The 18,393-nt window shown below is 39.0% G+C and overlaps 2 protein-coding genes across 4 annotated transcripts in view; one reads left to right on the plus strand and one right to left on the minus strand.

The window, feature by feature from the left end:
- Window positions 1-18,393, minus strand: part of LOC109040110 (uncharacterized) — a 237,468-nt gene that overhangs the window by 176,514 nt on the left and 42,561 nt on the right. The window lies entirely within an intron of this gene.
- Window positions 11,124-17,242, plus strand: LOC109040109 (UDP-glycosyltransferase UGT5). The gene is made up of 6 exons (XM_072297398.1): window positions 11,124-11,444; window positions 11,939-12,199; window positions 12,930-13,258; window positions 13,755-13,977; window positions 15,246-15,462; window positions 16,925-17,242. Exons 1-6 carry the CDS (start codon window positions 11,171-11,173, stop codon window positions 17,199-17,201), a joined length of 1,581 nt encoding a protein of 526 aa, XP_072153499.1. The 5' UTR covers window positions 11,124-11,170; the 3' UTR covers window positions 17,202-17,242.

The following is an 18,393-nucleotide window of genomic DNA, read 5'->3' on the forward strand; positions in this document are numbered from 1 at the left end:
GCATCGAGAAAATTTGAGAAAATACTTGAGATGTGATCTTCGAGATCTGTACATTATGTCAGAGCGAAACATATTAGATATTTGTGTGACCAAAACAGTTTTTTAGGCGTGTTTCGGAAAGGTAATTTTATACATCCGCTATTGTTACATAAAAGGCCTCATATGCGAACGGAATTTTCCCTTTTCATTTGCATAGACTTCCACGGATTAAAGTATTCCACTGGATCAAGAGGAATCTCTGTTAGGGGAGCGTTAATAAATGACGTGACGCACTTTTGGGGCATTTTTTTTTATCTTACTCCCCCCCCCCTTCTGATACAGCTTTTGAGACGTAGAGAAGGTCTCTATCCTTTACCACGTAAAACAAAATACCGTAAATGCTCTCGCCGGCCCCCTCTCGCCTTGGCGCGTTGCGTAATTTATGCACAACTCCTACATATGAAATGATAGCAATTTCTCACTGAAACTACAGGAAATATCATTTTTCCAAACGGTATTCCTGTTATTTCCAAGAGACGCCTGATCACTTTAATGAGATTTCAACTCAACGAGGAATTCGTGCTCCGCTATATTTACCAAAAAAGTTTTTCTCCATGAACAAAAATGGATTAACGATAAATTTTTTAGAGCATAGGCAGATGCTTGTTCAGGGTTTTCATACTTTCTTCATTTGCGAATGTCCGAACTTGTTTCCCTTTTTCTAGCCTCACAAATTTTCCAATTTACAGACAGTCTTCCCCTCCCTCTCTCCCTCTGACTTCCAATTATTCTATTTCTCTTTAAAATAGGCTGATGATTAAACCTACGATAAAAATTCCAATTCTTCAGATTTAAATGTTGGAAATACGCACTCGAAACTTGTTCACGCCCTCTTGAGATGAGGTGCAACAACTAAACTTTCTGAACCGGCACGCTACACTATTGCAGATTCTCTAACTTTTCCCACAAATTCCCTGACTTTATAGAGATTTTAAAGTGTTTTCTTTTAGCTCTGTATGCTCTCCCAAAAATCTGATAATTTTTTAAGCGGAGTCTTGGTATGAAAGCATGTCCTTTTCGGTAGCGAAATTCAACAAAATATTCTTATCACAGCGGTTTCTTCTTTATTGAAACCTAAATTGTAAGATTTCATGTGCTTCAGACAGTTGAAAACAAAACATTCCCTGCAGTTGCGATTATCCCATGGAGGAATGGAGCAAGAGAATGAGAGGCGTGCTCAAGTCTCGCCTCCTTTACTCAGCTAGATTACTGAGAGTCGTGCCAACTTTGTAAGCTCTTCTGCGCAATGGTGCATGAATTGCAACACCACACAACTGCTCGACTAGTCTCAACAAGACTCAGGAGACAGCAAACCAGCAGTAAAAGTCGAAAAACATGTCATTTGATTTGCGACGCTCTTGCTTAGTTTCCATCACATTTTTTTATTTTTCAGCCGGATCCAATTCAAAGCATTTCTCAAAGCTACGTGCTCCTAGTGACTTTTTCTGCTCTTTGAGATTTACCAGCGTCCAAGTCAAAAAAAAGAAAAGAGAGAGAGAGAGAGAGAAAAAAAATTTAAGTGAATATAAGTAAAAAGATAGATGTAAGATCATAAATATAAAGATTGGAGAATGAATTCGAAGTGTAAAATTCACGGAATTACCTCAGTGAAGAGTTATGTGGGGAAGAAATCATTCGAGAGCAACTAACCTGTAACAGAAAGAAAATCAATGATGTTAAATTATTTCAAATTGCAAATATCAATCGTAATCGTAAAATAGAAAAAAATGTTGAAAATTATCATTCCCAATCCTTGTACTTATTTTTACCATTCAATTCAATGATTAAACTCAGAGATGGTAAAACGAACAAATGAATAATGGAGTTCCTATACGTGTGTCAAGCATGAAATCTAGACAAGCTACACGTCCTCATAGCACTTCTTGAAAAATCGCTAATGGTTTTTTTATTAGGACGTATTCCTGCGGGACGGAACTATGAGCAAGAAACCATGCATTCATGCATTACGGAAATCAAATTTACATAATTCCCTTCAATTAATTCCTTCGTGGTTATGTTTTAAGGGTCCAAGCTGAAGCGTCGTAAGAACAAGTATTCCTTAGTTTAAAAAAAAAAAAAAAAAAAAAAAAAAAAAAACCCTATTCTTTTCCTCGTGTCAATAGTTATCAGAACTACGCTGCCGTGTCAAGGAAGAACGCCGTATGAACCTTCGAGAGTTTCCAAATTTCCCCGAATAAAACACTTATTTTTGAAGAGAGGTAAGCATATCATTCATTGAAATTCTTAGATATTTTAGATTAAATTGCAAACAACGTTCTCTGAAAAATTGCAACGCCTGAATGCTCATGCGGTGTTCTTCTTTAGCACGGCAGTGCGGAGTTTTGCACGATTTGACAAGTCGAGTCATTAGCAGAGCATCCGCCAGGGCGAAAAATCCCTCAAAGGGTAACGAAAATGCTGATCGGAATAATTTGTCGTTCCTCTGACGCAAGGGCGAGCCTCAATTTCTACTTGAGACCTGTGCTCCATTTAACTTCAAGCTTTTCGCGGCTCATGTGGAAATCGAGATACGCCTTCATGTCAGAGGAGCGACGTACTGAAAGTCCCGATTTGCATGGATAAGTCGGCTTTTCAGCGCTCGACCTCGCTGAGTATCCATCCAATCTGATGAAAGGTCCCCGCTTGCGTTCACATGTAGTTCCCACTTTCGTCTTTTGAACCTAACAGCAACTGAAAAGTCTGACCACTCATGACCGCAGGTCCTTTACTCACACCAAAAAGTTTACCTTTTGGGGACTAATAGTTTTTTTTCAGTTTCGTAATCAACCAAAAGCGATTCTTGAAAGATTTTCCATTAAAAATATCGATTTCAGGCGAGGCAAACTGTTTCAGTAGGAATCGATTGTTTTACACCCATTTAAATGAAGAGAAAACAACGTTGCCGACTTTCAAAATTTCCACTGTAATCAACCAGATTTAATAGCGGCTCGGTAAGAAATCTTTGCAAATTAAATGTTCCTATCATACAAACATGGACAATGTATCGGGATAAATCGGCATGGTGCTGTTATGATGGTATGGTATGATGGCTGATCGGTATGGTAACTGTTATGATGTAATTCTCATACAATCTTAACTCAACAATCTTAATTTTACACACATGCTTATTAATTAGGCATTACAATTTTGCTTGGGCTTTGAAGAATTCTCAAGACTATCACAATACGTAGACTTTATTTTTCTGTTGCACGTTTAAAAGCGAAAGAGCTACTTACTATCACTAGTGATTCGAAGAAAACCAAATATTGGAGCCGTATATTCAAACAAAGGATTCAAGAAAAATTATGGTCTTTGTTGAATAGTAACGGAACTTGTTTCATGAACAGGGATTCTACAGTTCTTCTATAGTTTCAGCATACAGAGAAAAATTCCTTTAAAATTCAGAATCCTATTTTCAATTATTTACTACTGAAACGGACACATGCTCCTTCGCGTTTCCTTAGGGACGGTTGTGAGTCTGCAGAATATACCGTTCAAATAAGCTTTTGACAAATACTTTTCAGACGCCATTTGAGTTTATCTCAAAATTTCAGGTCATTCTAAGTAGCTTACTATTTTTATTGCATCCTCGTGCACGACTTGGACGCTTCAATGGTGCACCGCGCATCGATCAGCGCTATCGGAATAATTTTAGCATAGAAAATTTTCCCGGTCAGGGTATTTCTGACTCAAAAATATCAGCGCGGTCGATGTAACTTTACCAAAAATCCAAAAAATTAATGTAAAGTCTGGGTATTATCAGCAGAATATTACTAAAGTTGCAATGATTTATAAGTGCGAGTTATTTGCAAAAAGATAATTATAATTCGCAGACGCCACAATTTCGATTGACAGCGATCAAAAAAAGGTGCGCCCGCATGCATCTTACATAGCGCCTTCAACATCGTCGAAATACTTCAAACACTACACCGTAACGCATACATTCCGATGTGCAGGTTGCCTATACGGCGCCTATTTAATACACACTTTTTCAATGTCATCGTCGTGTCGTGATTTTAGTGTTATATTACACCGAAAAATTGATTCACACGGCTCTATCTCTTGCGTGGAACAAACCCATTTCACGATTGAGGAAACACATTTTCCGACTGTGTACAAAACAAGATTGCCAAAGAATTTTGAAGATGAAATTCCCTGACACATTCGAGTTAAATTCCCTGACAATTGAAGATACACTCGGTGATTAAAAAGACATAGTTTGAGATAGTTTTCAAGCGAAGTTGTTGTTCAAAACGTCAAACCCATCTTAAAAAGAAAATAAAAGTGAATTAAAAATTTTCTTCCAACACTTTCATCATTTTCCCTGACATTTCCAGGTCTTCCCTGTACGCGCCTCAAGCGCGTAATTTCTGCTGCCGCGCCGGGCCGTCTAGCGCACAGCTAATCGCGCCGCGACGCCGCGCCGGCCGCGGCCAGCTTCAGCGGCGCTGCCCTAGAGAGCGCTCGCGTCGCCAAGATGTTTTAAGTTTTACTAAGGTCATTTTATTTTGTTTACGAAAGGAAAATAATAAGTTGTCTGGTTCCCAGAGTTGTAAATAAATGTAAATAAAGCAAAGAAGGTTTCAAGGTTAAAGGTGTTTAAGTTCTTTTCTCAGAATTATTTTTTGTTCTCCAACGTCCTATGCCGGGCGCGGGATACCGATTTACCCAGGTCCTAGGTGCACGCCGATACAAGTGCCATTACATCGCCATTCACCAAGCAGCAGTCAACGGCTCCACAGTTCCAAGTTCCGCCCGGCATTTCAGAGCTCACAAGGTAAGGTTTCCCCGGTACGCCCGGTGTCAGCACAGGTAAATCCCCGGTGCGCCCGGTGTATTAGTTCATAAGCCCCGGTTAGCCCGGAGAAGTTTAGATAGGGACCCCGGTTCGCCCGGAGAGTAGTTTAGGGACCCCGGCTAGCCCGGTGAACTACAGAATAGGGACCCCGGCTCGAGCCCGGTGTTAGTTAGGAACCCCAGCTCAAGGGAGCTGAAGCCAGGCCCGCGCGCTCTTGGTAGTTTTTCACATCTTTAAATTAAGTTAGGGATTAAGGCCACGACATTCCCCGACTTTTTTAAATTCCCCGACATTTCCCGGTTTTCCAGGTCGCTGGACACCTGCTGATGCTTCGCCGGCTGTTATCACACCCAAAATGATTCTCTTCTGCGTTAATTGAAATGATGTACCGTGGCCGGCCGCGGTATCATCGTTACATATTCCGGGGCAACTGTATCAAAGTAAGGTACTGCATCGGACCTGCTGTCGCGGCTAATTTATGGTAATCAATTTATGATTAAACTGTCAAAATATTAACCACTTCTGACGGAAGAGTCGTAGCGGTTTGCGGGAAAATATATAAATAATGCATGCCGCGGGGAGCGGTGATTTATAGACCACCGCTATGCACACCGCGCGCCACGTTATTACCAGGTCGTTCGGCGAATTATCGATCAATTTAATGAACTCGCTTGAATGAACCGCGTGCAAGTCCGACATACACCTTAACTTTTCAATAAAATTTTTACTTTAGCCCCTGATTATGGTTTCACATAAAAGAACCGAATAAAAAAAAGGTGAGTACTGACAGTTTAGTCGCTTCGAGAATGATACGGCATGAAATAAAGTAAAAATATGATAGGGTTAGAGCTATCAACCTTGAAATGCTTGAACCTAGCCTTAAAATGTATACTCATTTTTTCATTGAGAAACGACTGGACTTTGATTTTGAAATTGACTATCACAAAATGTATTAGGAAAGGTAGCAATCAAAAAAGTGCCTCTGTGGAGGGAACATGAGATCACACCCAGTAGCGAAGAAAAACACACATTACACGGAGTTTGTTTCCTCAAAAAGTTTTATTTTCCACCTTTGTTATTTTTTTCTATTTCATCACTTCATCTTTACACACAAAAATAATTAATGTTTCATTTTTTTTTCTTTTAAAGGTCACGGCGCAGAGTTTTTGAACACTTAAAAAGAGAATTTTTAAAAAGTTAATTTCTCGGTAGTATTATGAATATAAAATTAGACGAGTATTCGCTTTGCTTTGTTTAGGGTGTTACAGTGCAAAGGCCTAAATTTTGGCAACGGTTGCGTACAAAATCTCATGGAAATATGCACTCCTCTGTACTTATATGCTCTGGATTCATAAATAATATAAAAAAATCGAAATCTTAATTTAAAGAGAGGGTTTAGGCTGAGGGTTTAGGGTGTTTTGGCTCCTGCAGTCTGACCGTTTAACCCTGAATCATCTTGTATAGTGTACTGAACTTTCCATTAGTTTTATCTTCTGAATTAATCTCAAATCATGCTCTAAGTCAGTTTTTTAGCGATTTCATTTATTATCTCCATTTTCCTTCCCTGCCAGCTGAAAAAAAACCAGCCTGATCGCCTTTGAATGTGAGGGTTGCCAATGACTGTTCCGGATATTTCATATGAGAAGGTTGGCTAACCTTTTAGGACTCTGAAGGCCTCCATGAAACGATCTGTCCGCACTCTCCCAATCTAGGTGCCCTGCATTCAACCAATCGAAAAAGCGACGCTTAGACATACATATTTTTTTAAAAGCATTACCGCGTATGTGAGGTGCTTGACAAAAAAGAGCTCGACACTTGCCGTTCGGATGAAAGCACCCTCGAATGCAAACCCCCACTTTCTGAGATCGCGGTTAGCGGGTGTTCAAAATCCCCTTCGCAAAATCCGCAACTCTGAGGGCTGAGGGGCAGAGTGGATTGAAAAGCTCTTTTTATAAGTTCACAAGTGAGCTTGTCGGTGCGGATGAAAGGATTTCCGCATTTTTTGGAGGTAAATAAATGTCACGATTTTCCTGTCTACTGATACTGTTGCCGATACAATTTTTATTATTGGTCTATGGAAACTGTGAGCGCTGTTTGTGGTGACATCGGCAACATACTCTCGAACCCCAGTTGCCACATTTTGACGAGAGATCAAATGAATTTCTCGTTGATAAAACCGACGCGTTTCGGCCTATCCGTGCATCGTTAGGGACGCAACACCAGATGAAAACATCGACTGGAGTGGCGCACAGTGGATTCAGTTGTTAGGAGAGGTCGCGCAAAATTTGGAAACTTTAAACGCTTATAACGCCGTTTATACAAAATTTTCAGGTTTTAAGAGTGGTTTCACTGGTTTCCTCGTGAAATTTTCTTCCAAAGGCACCCCTTAAAATTAAAAAGTGACAAAATAAACATCAAGATTTGCAGTTTTAGTCAAAAATGTTAAGTCTGATCTCTCTAATTGACTTGATCCACTGTGTGGCGTCCCAGACGATGGCCAGATCGAGTGTAACGCATCAGCTATAACTAGAAATTCAGACTAGTGAGTGTTATTAATATTTTATTCATTGAAATTACCGCCTTTTTAATACAACAATTGAGAATTTTTATCGCGAATAAAAAATTAACAATGCGATGAAAGTCATCGCTCAATTTTCCTAGAGTGTCTACCGGAGGAAAACAATAACGTGAAATTTACCACTTCATTTTTCGCACTTTCATCTCCCCTAAAGTTACGTCATTTCCGAACTAAACAATCGAACTTTCTTTGTCATACGACTGACGATTTTTAGTTGATATTTTATCAATTTAATTCATCACCTTTCAAATGCAACGATTGAAAAATTGGAGAATTTTTACCCCGAATACATAAAAAATTGATGACAGTCATCGCTCAATTTTTTTAGAGTGTCTACCGGAGGAAAACACTAATACGAATTTTACCGCTTCTTTTTTCGCACTTTCATCTCCCCTAAAGTTACGTCATTTCCGAACTAAACGATCCGACTTTCTTCTTCACACGACCGACAATTTTTTAGTAGAGACACGGCAACCTCAAATCCGCGTGGCGTCTGGAATGATAGATGGCCCGGCCTTTTCCGGTCGGAAATAGGTATGTTTTCGCTATTGATTATCAAACAGCCGAAGCTTCGTGTTTCTTTCGGCGTGGCACATGAGCGTGACAAATCAAACTTTATCCTGCGTGTCTGCGAGCGGCTTACATGTGACGTTCGGAATTTCAGGCCTCATTTCAGGTGTGATCTCCGAGTCTATCGAGCGAATTTCAACCTGCGAAATATCATCATGACAGATCGGTTGCCGCGACCCGTAGACCCGTCACGCGGGGCACGAAAAGAGTACGCGTTCGCGGAGGGCGCAAATCGTGCCGACGCCAAAATGTCGCGCGACTAATCTTTATTTATTTTGTTGTAGAGAGATTCTGATAATATTTCTTGCTTTATTATTTATTAATTATACCCTTTTTTTTTTGCAAATGATGTTTTTCCTGAAACTAGTCGCGTCATTTTGGAACTTCGGAAATTCCAAAACTGAATTCTTGGATAAGTTCTTTAATTCTCTCTCTAGTCTTTAGAGGATTAATCCCCTTGCTTGATGTGCCATTCCACAATGGCGAATCCAGCAAATTGGCAACATTGTCATTTCTCTTTCCTCCATGTAAACCTACGGAAATGTATCGCGATATATTTCCGTAGGTTTACATGGAGAGAAGAATCGAGTATTTGGCATAATAATCGATTCGACGTTCTTCCATAGCACAGCAAGCTACCATAAGGATATTGGTCACTTGCGCGACGCCTCGATTGTTAAATCGCTATCTAATGACTATGATCGATAATAACATTGCTAAGTAAGAGTCACTGTCTAAGTCGATCGACAAAGATTTAACGATCGACCCATAATTTAATCTCTAATTCTTTGTCAAGTCAGGAGAGTTCGAACGCTAGATGCAGGAGTAAAGCCAGGAGGAAAATTTCCTTGGACCGAACGAATGAAGTATTTGATAAGTTGTCTTGTTTCTCTTTCACTGGAAAAAAAACACATTGGATCAAGAGTCCAGACTCTTAAAAACATCGACAAGAAAAAATACTCTTGATTCAATCAGATGTAAGCTTAAATCAAGAACCCAGCCTCTTAATTTGAGCGAATTTCCTTTTGATTTAAGCTTAAATCTGATTGAATCAAGAGTCCTTTTTCTTGTCAATGGTTTCTAGAGTCTGGACTCTAGATCCAAATGTGGTTTTTTTTTTTCTTCCAGTGTTCTTTCTCTCTCCTCCTGTTGTGCGGGCTTCCTTGCTCAGTCTTCACCTTTACAGGTGGTTCAGACGATCCGCGAGTCCCGAGTGCGGTTAGCGCCATGAGATGAACACCACAATCCTCCGATTCAGTGATGGTTTTCGCAAGCTGTCAACAATGTTTCATCTCCATTTAAATCCATTCTGAAAATCGATTCTTTATGCAAAAGGCTGTGTTGTCTGGAATCGATAGTTGAACACATATTTAAATGGACGAGAAGCTTTGCCGCCAACTTGCTTGAATCGCCGATGCTCTCGATCAGCCGTGGTTACGTAATTTCTGGCTGAGCTCCAATCATCAGTCCAGCGCTCACTGCGTTCTCTCGTCCACTCTGAGAATAATCATTTTTTTTTCTTCCTTTGTTGTTCTTTTTTTAGCATGCCATAAAATTATTTTATTAAAATAAATAATGTATCCCGAAAAATTCTGATACACTTCATACGTAAAAGTCCGGGTGACTAACTGAAAATAATCTTTTGTTTAAAGTTTTAATTTCTGTCATAAGAGAATGGTTTTTTTTATCACATTCGAGGTGATATGGAACAGTCCGAGTTCGTCTTGCTCAATTGAGATACATGATAAAAAGCGTTCGCAGCTTCGTTAAATTCTACAATAATGTGCCAACTTTGGTAAACTGTGGAGAAAATGTTAATTATTGCGTATTAATACCCTGTGATTTTCGTGAAAATGTTTTTGTAGCCAGTGAATATCAACCTGTTACAATAACGTAACGCTACATATTCTGAAATTCATTAGACAATATTGGTTTTGGAGTGTAATCCGTTAAATTTGGTGATTTTTTAGGATCTGTTCATTTTCTTTTGTAAACAGTGCATATTTTTTGCGATAGTTGATAATGCGTACACATATGTAAGTATGGAAAAGTCTCTTTAAAAAACTAACACGTTGGAAAAACTAGAATTTTAAATATTCGATAGTTTGTAAATCAATGATCAAAAAGTTGATCACTTACACGAACTGAGAGAGGTAAACAATCGTGAGAAAATCTACGATAAATGAGTATATATATTTGCTTTTAAGAGTCAGCTATTCACTCCCACATTTTTCATCTTATTTCTTCGAGGTACACATTTTCAGCAATACAACGTTATCAACTTACTTAAAGTTTTTATTAGACATCGAAGGGGAATTAATTTTTCTTCTAGGAAAATCTAAACAGTTCCAAACTATATGTTTCATAATATTCCTCACACAAATGAAAGAAACTTATTTCTTTTTAAAAACAAAAGAAAAAAGAAAAAATAGAAAAGAAAAAATGAAGGTTTTGCACATTTCCTCTAAGAACATACGCGAGTAGGATAGATTTTACGACAATCTTGGCGCATTTTATCGGCAACGCGACAGGTTCCTTGCCTTAGCGTCATTTCCGTTAAGGCAATGACGTCCATGCCTTCATTTTTATTTCATGAAAAAGAAAGTAATCATTTCATCTTTGCAAAATTTCTACTCGCAAATTGCATTGCTATTCTACCATGCTGTAGAAAAATGCCATAAAAGCCCTTAGACGCTGCCAAATTTCCTTTGATAAAATACAAATTTTCATGTGAACTTCCATGTATTTTTCTCCCTATTTTTCAGAGAATCCTATTGGCAATATCTCACGTATACAGTATCTGAAAATTTCAAGGAAAACCATTAATTAATTTCGTAACAAACGAATATTTCACAGAGAAAATTGGACACATCTGGATATTCGTTCAGCAATACTTCCTCCCCACTAAGTCTTAGAGACATGTCGCATATTTCTGAATGAAAGTTGTACAATTTTTTTCTGATGGCAAGCAAAAATAAGAGAAATTTTGAGCAACAATGTCGAGGTTGAATTTTTATCAGAAGTTAATTTTTTTCCTACTAATTTTGCAAACTTGGAAAAGGCGCTTCATCTAGAAAATGACGTTATTTGCCGTACCTTCACATTTCCTTCTCATTGTTATTTCATTTTCTTATTGCAGAAGTCCCTAATTTCCTGAGACCTACTATTTAGGTACTTCACCAAAAATGAAACGAACATCATCGCCGAATCAAAGGACTTCAATACTGTGGATGATTCTGTTTCATTTCACATTATTTCGATATTCTGATTGTTTCAAAGTCCTATTCCTCTTTCCGTTGACCACAAAAAGTCATTTTGGTGCCCACAGCGTTTTGGCCGAAGAACTGGCACGAAGAGGTCACGAAGTCACTGTCTTGTCGCATTTCCACAAGGAAAAAGCAAATTACAAAGAAATTATAATGGACAGCGACAGACACAGGAATCTCTCCACAATGAAAGGTAAAATTGATAGGAAGTTTCAAAATTTAAAATTATGTTAGCAATTAATAAAACTCTTTTGATACCGCGATAGATGTACAGAACAAAAAAAAATAATCTCAAGCCATATAAATCGATTGATTCAGCAAGGGTCTCCCAATTTGTAGCGCGGAGTGCTCCAATCCTTAATCATGCGAATTAACGTTGACATCTGACAGAGCAGAACCACACTTTAATGAACCATAAGTTCTTTGTCCAATATCAATTAAATCAATCGATCATCAAAAAACACGACGATCTAAGAGCTTAAACTTCATAACAAGATTCTGTGACTATTACAACTGACCCATAACCGCCCAAGACTTATATTCCTTCTCTTTTCTTCTTTTACTGCCGCGGTGCGGACCTCCGCGGTTGGGTTGCTTAGCTGCCAAGGGGCGACTGTTTAGCTCTAGGGTAAGAATAAATTAAGCCCAGATGGAAAACTTAACGAGGCGTTCTCTTCGCTGTTGCAGAGTTTAACGCTACGAAATTTCAACAAGACAGCCCGCTTATAACCCGATTTTTCACGTACATGTACTTTAGTTCACAAGTTGAGCTATGTATGTCTTCACAAGAGATCCTAGAACTGGTAAAATCAAATGAGCACTACGACGTCATAGTCGGAGAAGTGGGTTTTTTCCAGCCGTTCATTGTCGCTCTCGGCCACAAATTCAGCGCCCCCGTCGTGGACATCTTCCCTTCTTCTCCATTCCCTCACGATTTTAACAACATGGGTACGTATGCGAATTTACTTTTCTAATTTTGAGAGCTTAAGCGTGAGCTTTACTACCTACATCTGAACAGCGTTCCTTAGTTCTCGGTAGGCACTACTCCTGCCTAACCTACCTATTTCGTACACTGTCATGCTAATGAAAAAACGCCGTATGAGGCTTCAGACGTTCCCAAAATTCTTCAGATTAAAATACAAATTTCCAGAGAAACGTGTGGATATTTTCCTCCGAATTTTTCAGAGAATTTAAATTGCACTTTAATCTACCAAGTTACCTAAGGGATAACAGCGCAAAAGTTTTGAGAAGTTTTTATTCACAAGATAAATTGCGACCTCGATGTTGGATTAAGAATAACTTAAAAAGAAAAATTGCAATTCTGTTTTAGTGAAAAATACTTGTAAATGTCCTTAAAAATGAATGTTTAAAAAAGGGAAATTTGGCAACCTTCGGATGTTCATACGGCGTTTTTCCCTATAGCACAGCAGTGCGAGGCTAACGTGATCAAAAGGTAACGTTGTCATACATGCCCTTACTTAAGTTGTCGGCTAAGAAATGTTTTTTCGGTGTCTTCCCGATTTTACTCCACATAATTTTTTATCTGGGTGGTGACTAGTCGATGACGAGAATTGGAGTCTCTCTTTTCCACAAAACAAAGAGTTTTTCTTAACGGTTGTATGATAAGCTACGATGACACCGATGTCTATCTGTTAATATCGTCTTAACTTGTTTACAGGGAGCCCTATTTCATTTCCAAGCATTCCTGATCCGCTTCTGTCTTTCAGTGATGAAATGAGTTTTATGGAAAGGCTGGAAAACACAGTGACTGGACTGTGGGACCTAGCTATATTTCATTGGTATTTATTGCCCTCTCAAGAGAAGCTAGTCAGAGAACATTTCAAGTATCCTGGAGCGGACAGTATGCCACCACTATCGAGCATGATCAAGAACATATCATTGATGCTGGTTAATTCCCATTTTTCTATTGAATATTCGCGCCCTCTAGTATCAAACGTGATTGAGGTTGGCGGAATGCATATAAATCCTGCGCAAAAGCTGCCACAGGTAAAAAATGACAAAAATGCCGCTTTTCAACCTTTGTAATACACTCACTACTAGTTTGTCTTGATGATTTCTGAAAATTTTCAGAAAATTATTATTGGGGGTGATTTGGTGCAAGCAACGACTAGAGACTTGACATTTTAATTAAAAGTCTTTGATGGACTGGGTTTTAATTGTCTGTGGCTGATGAACTTGCCAGGAAAATGAAGAAGGTTTTCAGTTGCCACCTAGGAATTTATTCGTCAATATAATTCAGCAAGACTAAACTTTGATGGCAGGGAAGCTTCTGGATAAAATAACCATCTCAGGGTCTAATTTTGCAACTATTTCTTGCTATGTCCGCAGAATAATGCAAGGCGGGACCCTATTGGAATCATGTAAATATCGATTTGCGACTGAAGAGCGAGCTGCGTTCGGTCACATAATTACGTACATCAAATTAAAAATGTATCAAGGGAACTACCTATGAATAGGAAAACTGAAATGAAATTTGTTTCAGGACTTACAAACATTTCTGGATGAAGCTGAGCTCGGAGTGATCTACATTAGTTTCGGCTCTATCGTTACCGGCACTATGCTTGGAGAGTATCGTGCTCAACAAATTGCGAACGCTCTTAAAAGGCTGAAATATCGAGTCATTATCAAGTGGGACGATACTACGTTATTCGAGGGTGACCAAAATATCGTAACTTTATCCTGGGCACCGCAGCAGGAAATATTAGGTAGGTTAGCGTATTTTCCACGCGCAAATTACAGACCATGTCTGCAAGCACAGTCCCTTACGACCATTTTGCACTGCCCCTAATTTTCATCACAGCCCCGATGGTAAGCAAGCTATTCCTCACGATGAAAACTCTTCGATATCCGAAATTGCTTTTCACAGCCAAGGAATCAAAATTTCATCATCTGTTGTAACACTGTACAGTGTTCAGGCACTAGCTTATATCATGATAAGTTTTTAAGCTCTAAGGGACGTTATACTCGCTGTAGGTCTATATTTGAAAACCACCAAACATTCTTATACATTCAGGGTGACAGCTAGGAGACTACGTTTTCGATCAAAATTGATGGGATTAGTCACTGAACAACCCAACAATTAAGTATGACAGATGTAAGTGCATCATCCTATGTACATGGAGTACATTCGAGTCAATTAATGAAAAACCAGCATTTCTACGTCAAGGTGAAATAAAAACCACACCATCGATGGCTAAATGCAAAAGACGCTAACTCCCATCGAAATGTTTGAAAATCTTTAATTAGGTATGTGTTTTTTTTCTTATTTTTTTTAAAAAAAATAAAAAAATAAAAAAATAAGAATGAAATAAATGTAAATAACCTGCACTTTTTAGTGCAATTAGGTACGCGTATTTTTGAACGGAAGAAGAAGCGGCTTTTGTGAACGGCTCATAGAAAATTTCAAGAACAGCTGTTGGTAGTTTTAGCTGTCATAGCTATTCGTGTTTACCTGTCGTATTATTTTCAACAGATAAAATATTAGCAAAGATTCCTAACGTCACAACTGGAAATGCGCATTTTGTTACTTCAGCTATGTTTCTTCCGTTGTTTATTTGCAGCGTCCGTCATTTATGGAACCTAGGAGCTCCATGAAGCTCAAGATCGAGGAGACAATAAAAAACGATAGCTAAATGGCAATACTCTCTCTATCAAGTTACTGAAGAGGTTAGTTCTGCCTTGCTAAGGAAAAACGCCGTATGAACCTTCAGGTGTTGCCAAATTGCCCTCGATAAAACACGGATTTCCTGGTATACTTGTGAATATTTTCCTTCCAACTTTTCAGATAATTTTGTTCGCAATTTCATCCAGAGTTCCTGAAAATTTCAAAGAAAAATATTCATAATATTCCTCCAAAATAAACATTTTATCGGAGGAAATTTGGCAACTCTCGAATGTTCATACGGCGTTCTTCCTTAGCACGTCAGAGTTGATGACGATTTCAAACTGTCTGTTCTGCGATTTTCCCCTACAGCTCACCCGAAGCTGCTTCTGTTCGTCACTCACGGAGGTTTCAACAGTTTGATTGAGGCCACTCACATGGGAGTTCCTGTTCTTGGCATCCCTGTGTTCGCGGATCAGTTTCATAACATTCGCATCATCGAGTTACGTGGTATCGGCAGAGGACTTGACCTTGCCTTCACCTCCGATCAACTTTACGATTCTATTATTCACATCGTCCAGACGCCCTCGTAAGTTTTCCATCTCAGACACACTGGAAAAAAAAACACATTGGATCTAGAGTCCAGACTCTTGAAAACATTGACAAGAAAAAGGACTCTTGATTCAATCAGATTTAAGCTTAAATCAAAAGGAAATCCGCTCAAATTAAGAGGCTTGGTTCTTGATTTAAGCTTACATCTGATTGAATCAAGAGTATTTTTTCCTGTCGATGTTTTCAAGAGTCTGGACTCTAGATCCAAAGTGTTTTTTTTTCCCAGTGCACTACTCCGGTCATTATACGCGATACCAAATTGAATCGATTGCCCATTGAGTGTCACACGGAATTCCCGCTACTTTTAAAAATAATACGATAATAAATACTTATTTTTCAATCCGAGAAACTGAGGGCATTATTGCCAGCAATTCATTAACTGCAGTCCTCAATTTTAAGATTTGTTTAAACCCATGCAACCCATGTAAAATTTTAAAAACACGATTAACAAGGTAACCAAAGTACATTTTAGTAGTTTCAGCATCTTATGCTTTGGTATGGGACGTTTGACAATGGGCCTGTTGCATGCAAGAGATACAGCCGTGCGAATAGACTTTTTAGTGGTTAAATGACACGAAAATTACGATGCTCACATTAAAAAAGTCTGAAATACACTCCTTATTGCGCAATTTGCGTTGTCAGGAACGCGCTTTTTCAAATTTCCCGCGTCTGGGGGCAGTTTTCTAACGGAAACAATTAACGGCAACTCGCGGCTATTTCCGGTCAACTAAAACTGACAACATAACCTAAAAATCGGAGCTCGTGATATCGTGAAATGAAATGTAGAAGGATTGCGTTGGATATTTAAAAGTTGATCGATTTGGTTACTGCATAAAGCGTATATGGACCACTATAAGAGATCACGTTGGGTTTGTAAACAAACTGAAGGAAAAAAATAACAACAACAACAACGACTCGACATCTTCCGGAAATCACTGAGCCCGCCGTTTGCTCGTTTCCGGTGATTAGAAAACTGCCCCCAGACGCGGGAAATTTGAAAAAGCGCGTTCCTAACAACGCAAATTGCGCAGTAAGGAGTGTATTTCAGACTTTTTTAATGTGACCATCGTAATTTTCGTGTCATTTAACCTCTAAAAAGTCTATTCGCGCGGCTGTATATCTTGCATGCAACAGGCCCATTGTGGAATTAAAGAAAGCATTCACTGGAAAAAAAACCACACATTGGATCTAGAGTCCAGACTCTTGAAAACATTGACAAGAAAAAATACCCTTGATTCAATCAGATTTAAGTTTAAATCAAAAGGAAATCCGCTCAAATTAAGAGGCTTTGTTCTTAATTTAAGCTAGATTCTAATTGAACCAAGAGTACTTTTTCTTGTCGATGTTTTTATGAGTCTGGACTCTAGATCCAATGTGTTTTTTTCCAGTGTTTCAACATTCTCAGTCTTCAAAATGGTCTAATGATAATGATTCATCAGTTACAGGGACAACGCGAAAGAGATCTCTAGAAGAACGCGAGATCGACCACTCAGTGCATTGGACACAGCCATCTTTTGGATAGAATATGTAGTGCGCCACAAGGGCGCCAGTCATTTGAAATCGTCCTCTCGTCATTTGCCATTCCATCAGTATTTGCTACTGGATGTTATTTGTTTCGTTTTTTTGGTCATTTTCGTAACATGTAAGATTATCAGTGCAATACTTTGCAAACTATGTCATAAGAAAACGAGAATTGCTAGGAAAAAACGAGATTAACCTTTTGAAATTTAAATAAATAAAAATTGATTCAGAACTCATTTGAGCGCTAGGTGTCAAAAAGGACGATTTTCCTAGTAAATTAGGTTTGTATTGAAGGAAATATTGCAGCGTCTGAAGGCTCATACGACGTTCTTCTTAAGCACAGCAGTTCGGTCCAGGGTGTTTGACCCCGAGACGCAGGATAATCGCTGATAGCGCGGTGAAGGGGTCGCCAGGGTTCGGGGGAGGACTCGGGGGGAGATTAGGGTCCATTTGCGAAGACTGCGCGGGTGTAATGTTGGGCAGGGGGGGGGGGGGGGGGGGGAGCGGTGGTGGCGCTCTTGGGGAGGATTTGAGGTGACGCGGCTGCAGCTCAGTCGTGCGTGAGAATGGTTCATAAATTATCTGCAAAGCTGCGTCGCGTCGCGGTCGTCAGCGTCAACCGGTGCAGCAGCGTCGCGACGCCCCACTTGACGGCCCGACGCGTCTCACGTCGTCGTCCCGCGCTCAGTAAGCTCGAATCTAGAGAATATCATTGGTATTGAATGAGTTATTAGAAGAAGGGTCCAATTTAACAGAAGCAGATTTCACAGGAGCGGCAAAAAACGTGTTTCCTCGTCAAGCAGGATGACTAAAATTGATCCCGATCCCCATTGGTGATTCTTGAAAGTTGGCAACGCTGGTTTTCTTCATTTTGATACGTTGAAAATATCGATTTTAGTTGAGGCATCTCACTAAGAATCGATTAATTTGCATACATTTAAATAGAGGAAACACAATGTGAAAGTTTCAAGAATTGCAACTACCGATCCTCGTTGTAAGTTTTGTATCTCGTTCCTTTTTTTTTTTTTTTTTTTTTTATTTTATTTTTTTTTTTTTTTTTTTTTATTTTAAATGATGTAAACATTAAAAAAGTCTTTAAAAATGTGCTTTTGACAACTCAGATCCAAACTAACACATTTCCATTCTTATTGAGTCAAGATAATCCGGAATGCAGCACAGTGTAACTCACTATCCTCTCAGCACTGCAAGTCTATCGCAGGCAAATATCAATCACCGGTAAAAGTCAATCTATTTGTGTTGAATATAAAAGGTAACAATTTAGCAGTACAGAAACTAAGAAGAGAGTACTAATTACTGTGCTTACAATTCAAGCAAGTTTTTTATTTTTTTATTTTTTTCCCCCTGGCACGGCACCAGCTACCTCAGT

Source organism: Bemisia tabaci, chromosome 2 (genome assembly GCF_918797505.1).
Source record: "Bemisia tabaci chromosome 2, PGI_BMITA_v3".
Taxonomy (NCBI): domain Eukaryota; kingdom Metazoa; phylum Arthropoda; class Insecta; order Hemiptera; family Aleyrodidae; genus Bemisia; species Bemisia tabaci.

Coding starts and splice junctions, on each gene's coding strand:
- LOC109040109 (XM_072297398.1), top strand. CDS start 11,171: ATGAAACGAACATCATCGCCGAATCAAAGGACTTCAATACTGTGGATG. Junction 13,259..13,754: donor CTGCGCAAAAGCTGCCACAG/GTAAAAAATGAC, acceptor AATTTGTTTCAG/GACTTACAAACATTTCTGGA. Junction 13,978..15,245: donor ACCGCAGCAGGAAATATTAG/GTAGGTTAGCGT, acceptor TTTCCCCTACAG/CTCACCCGAAGCTGCTTCTG.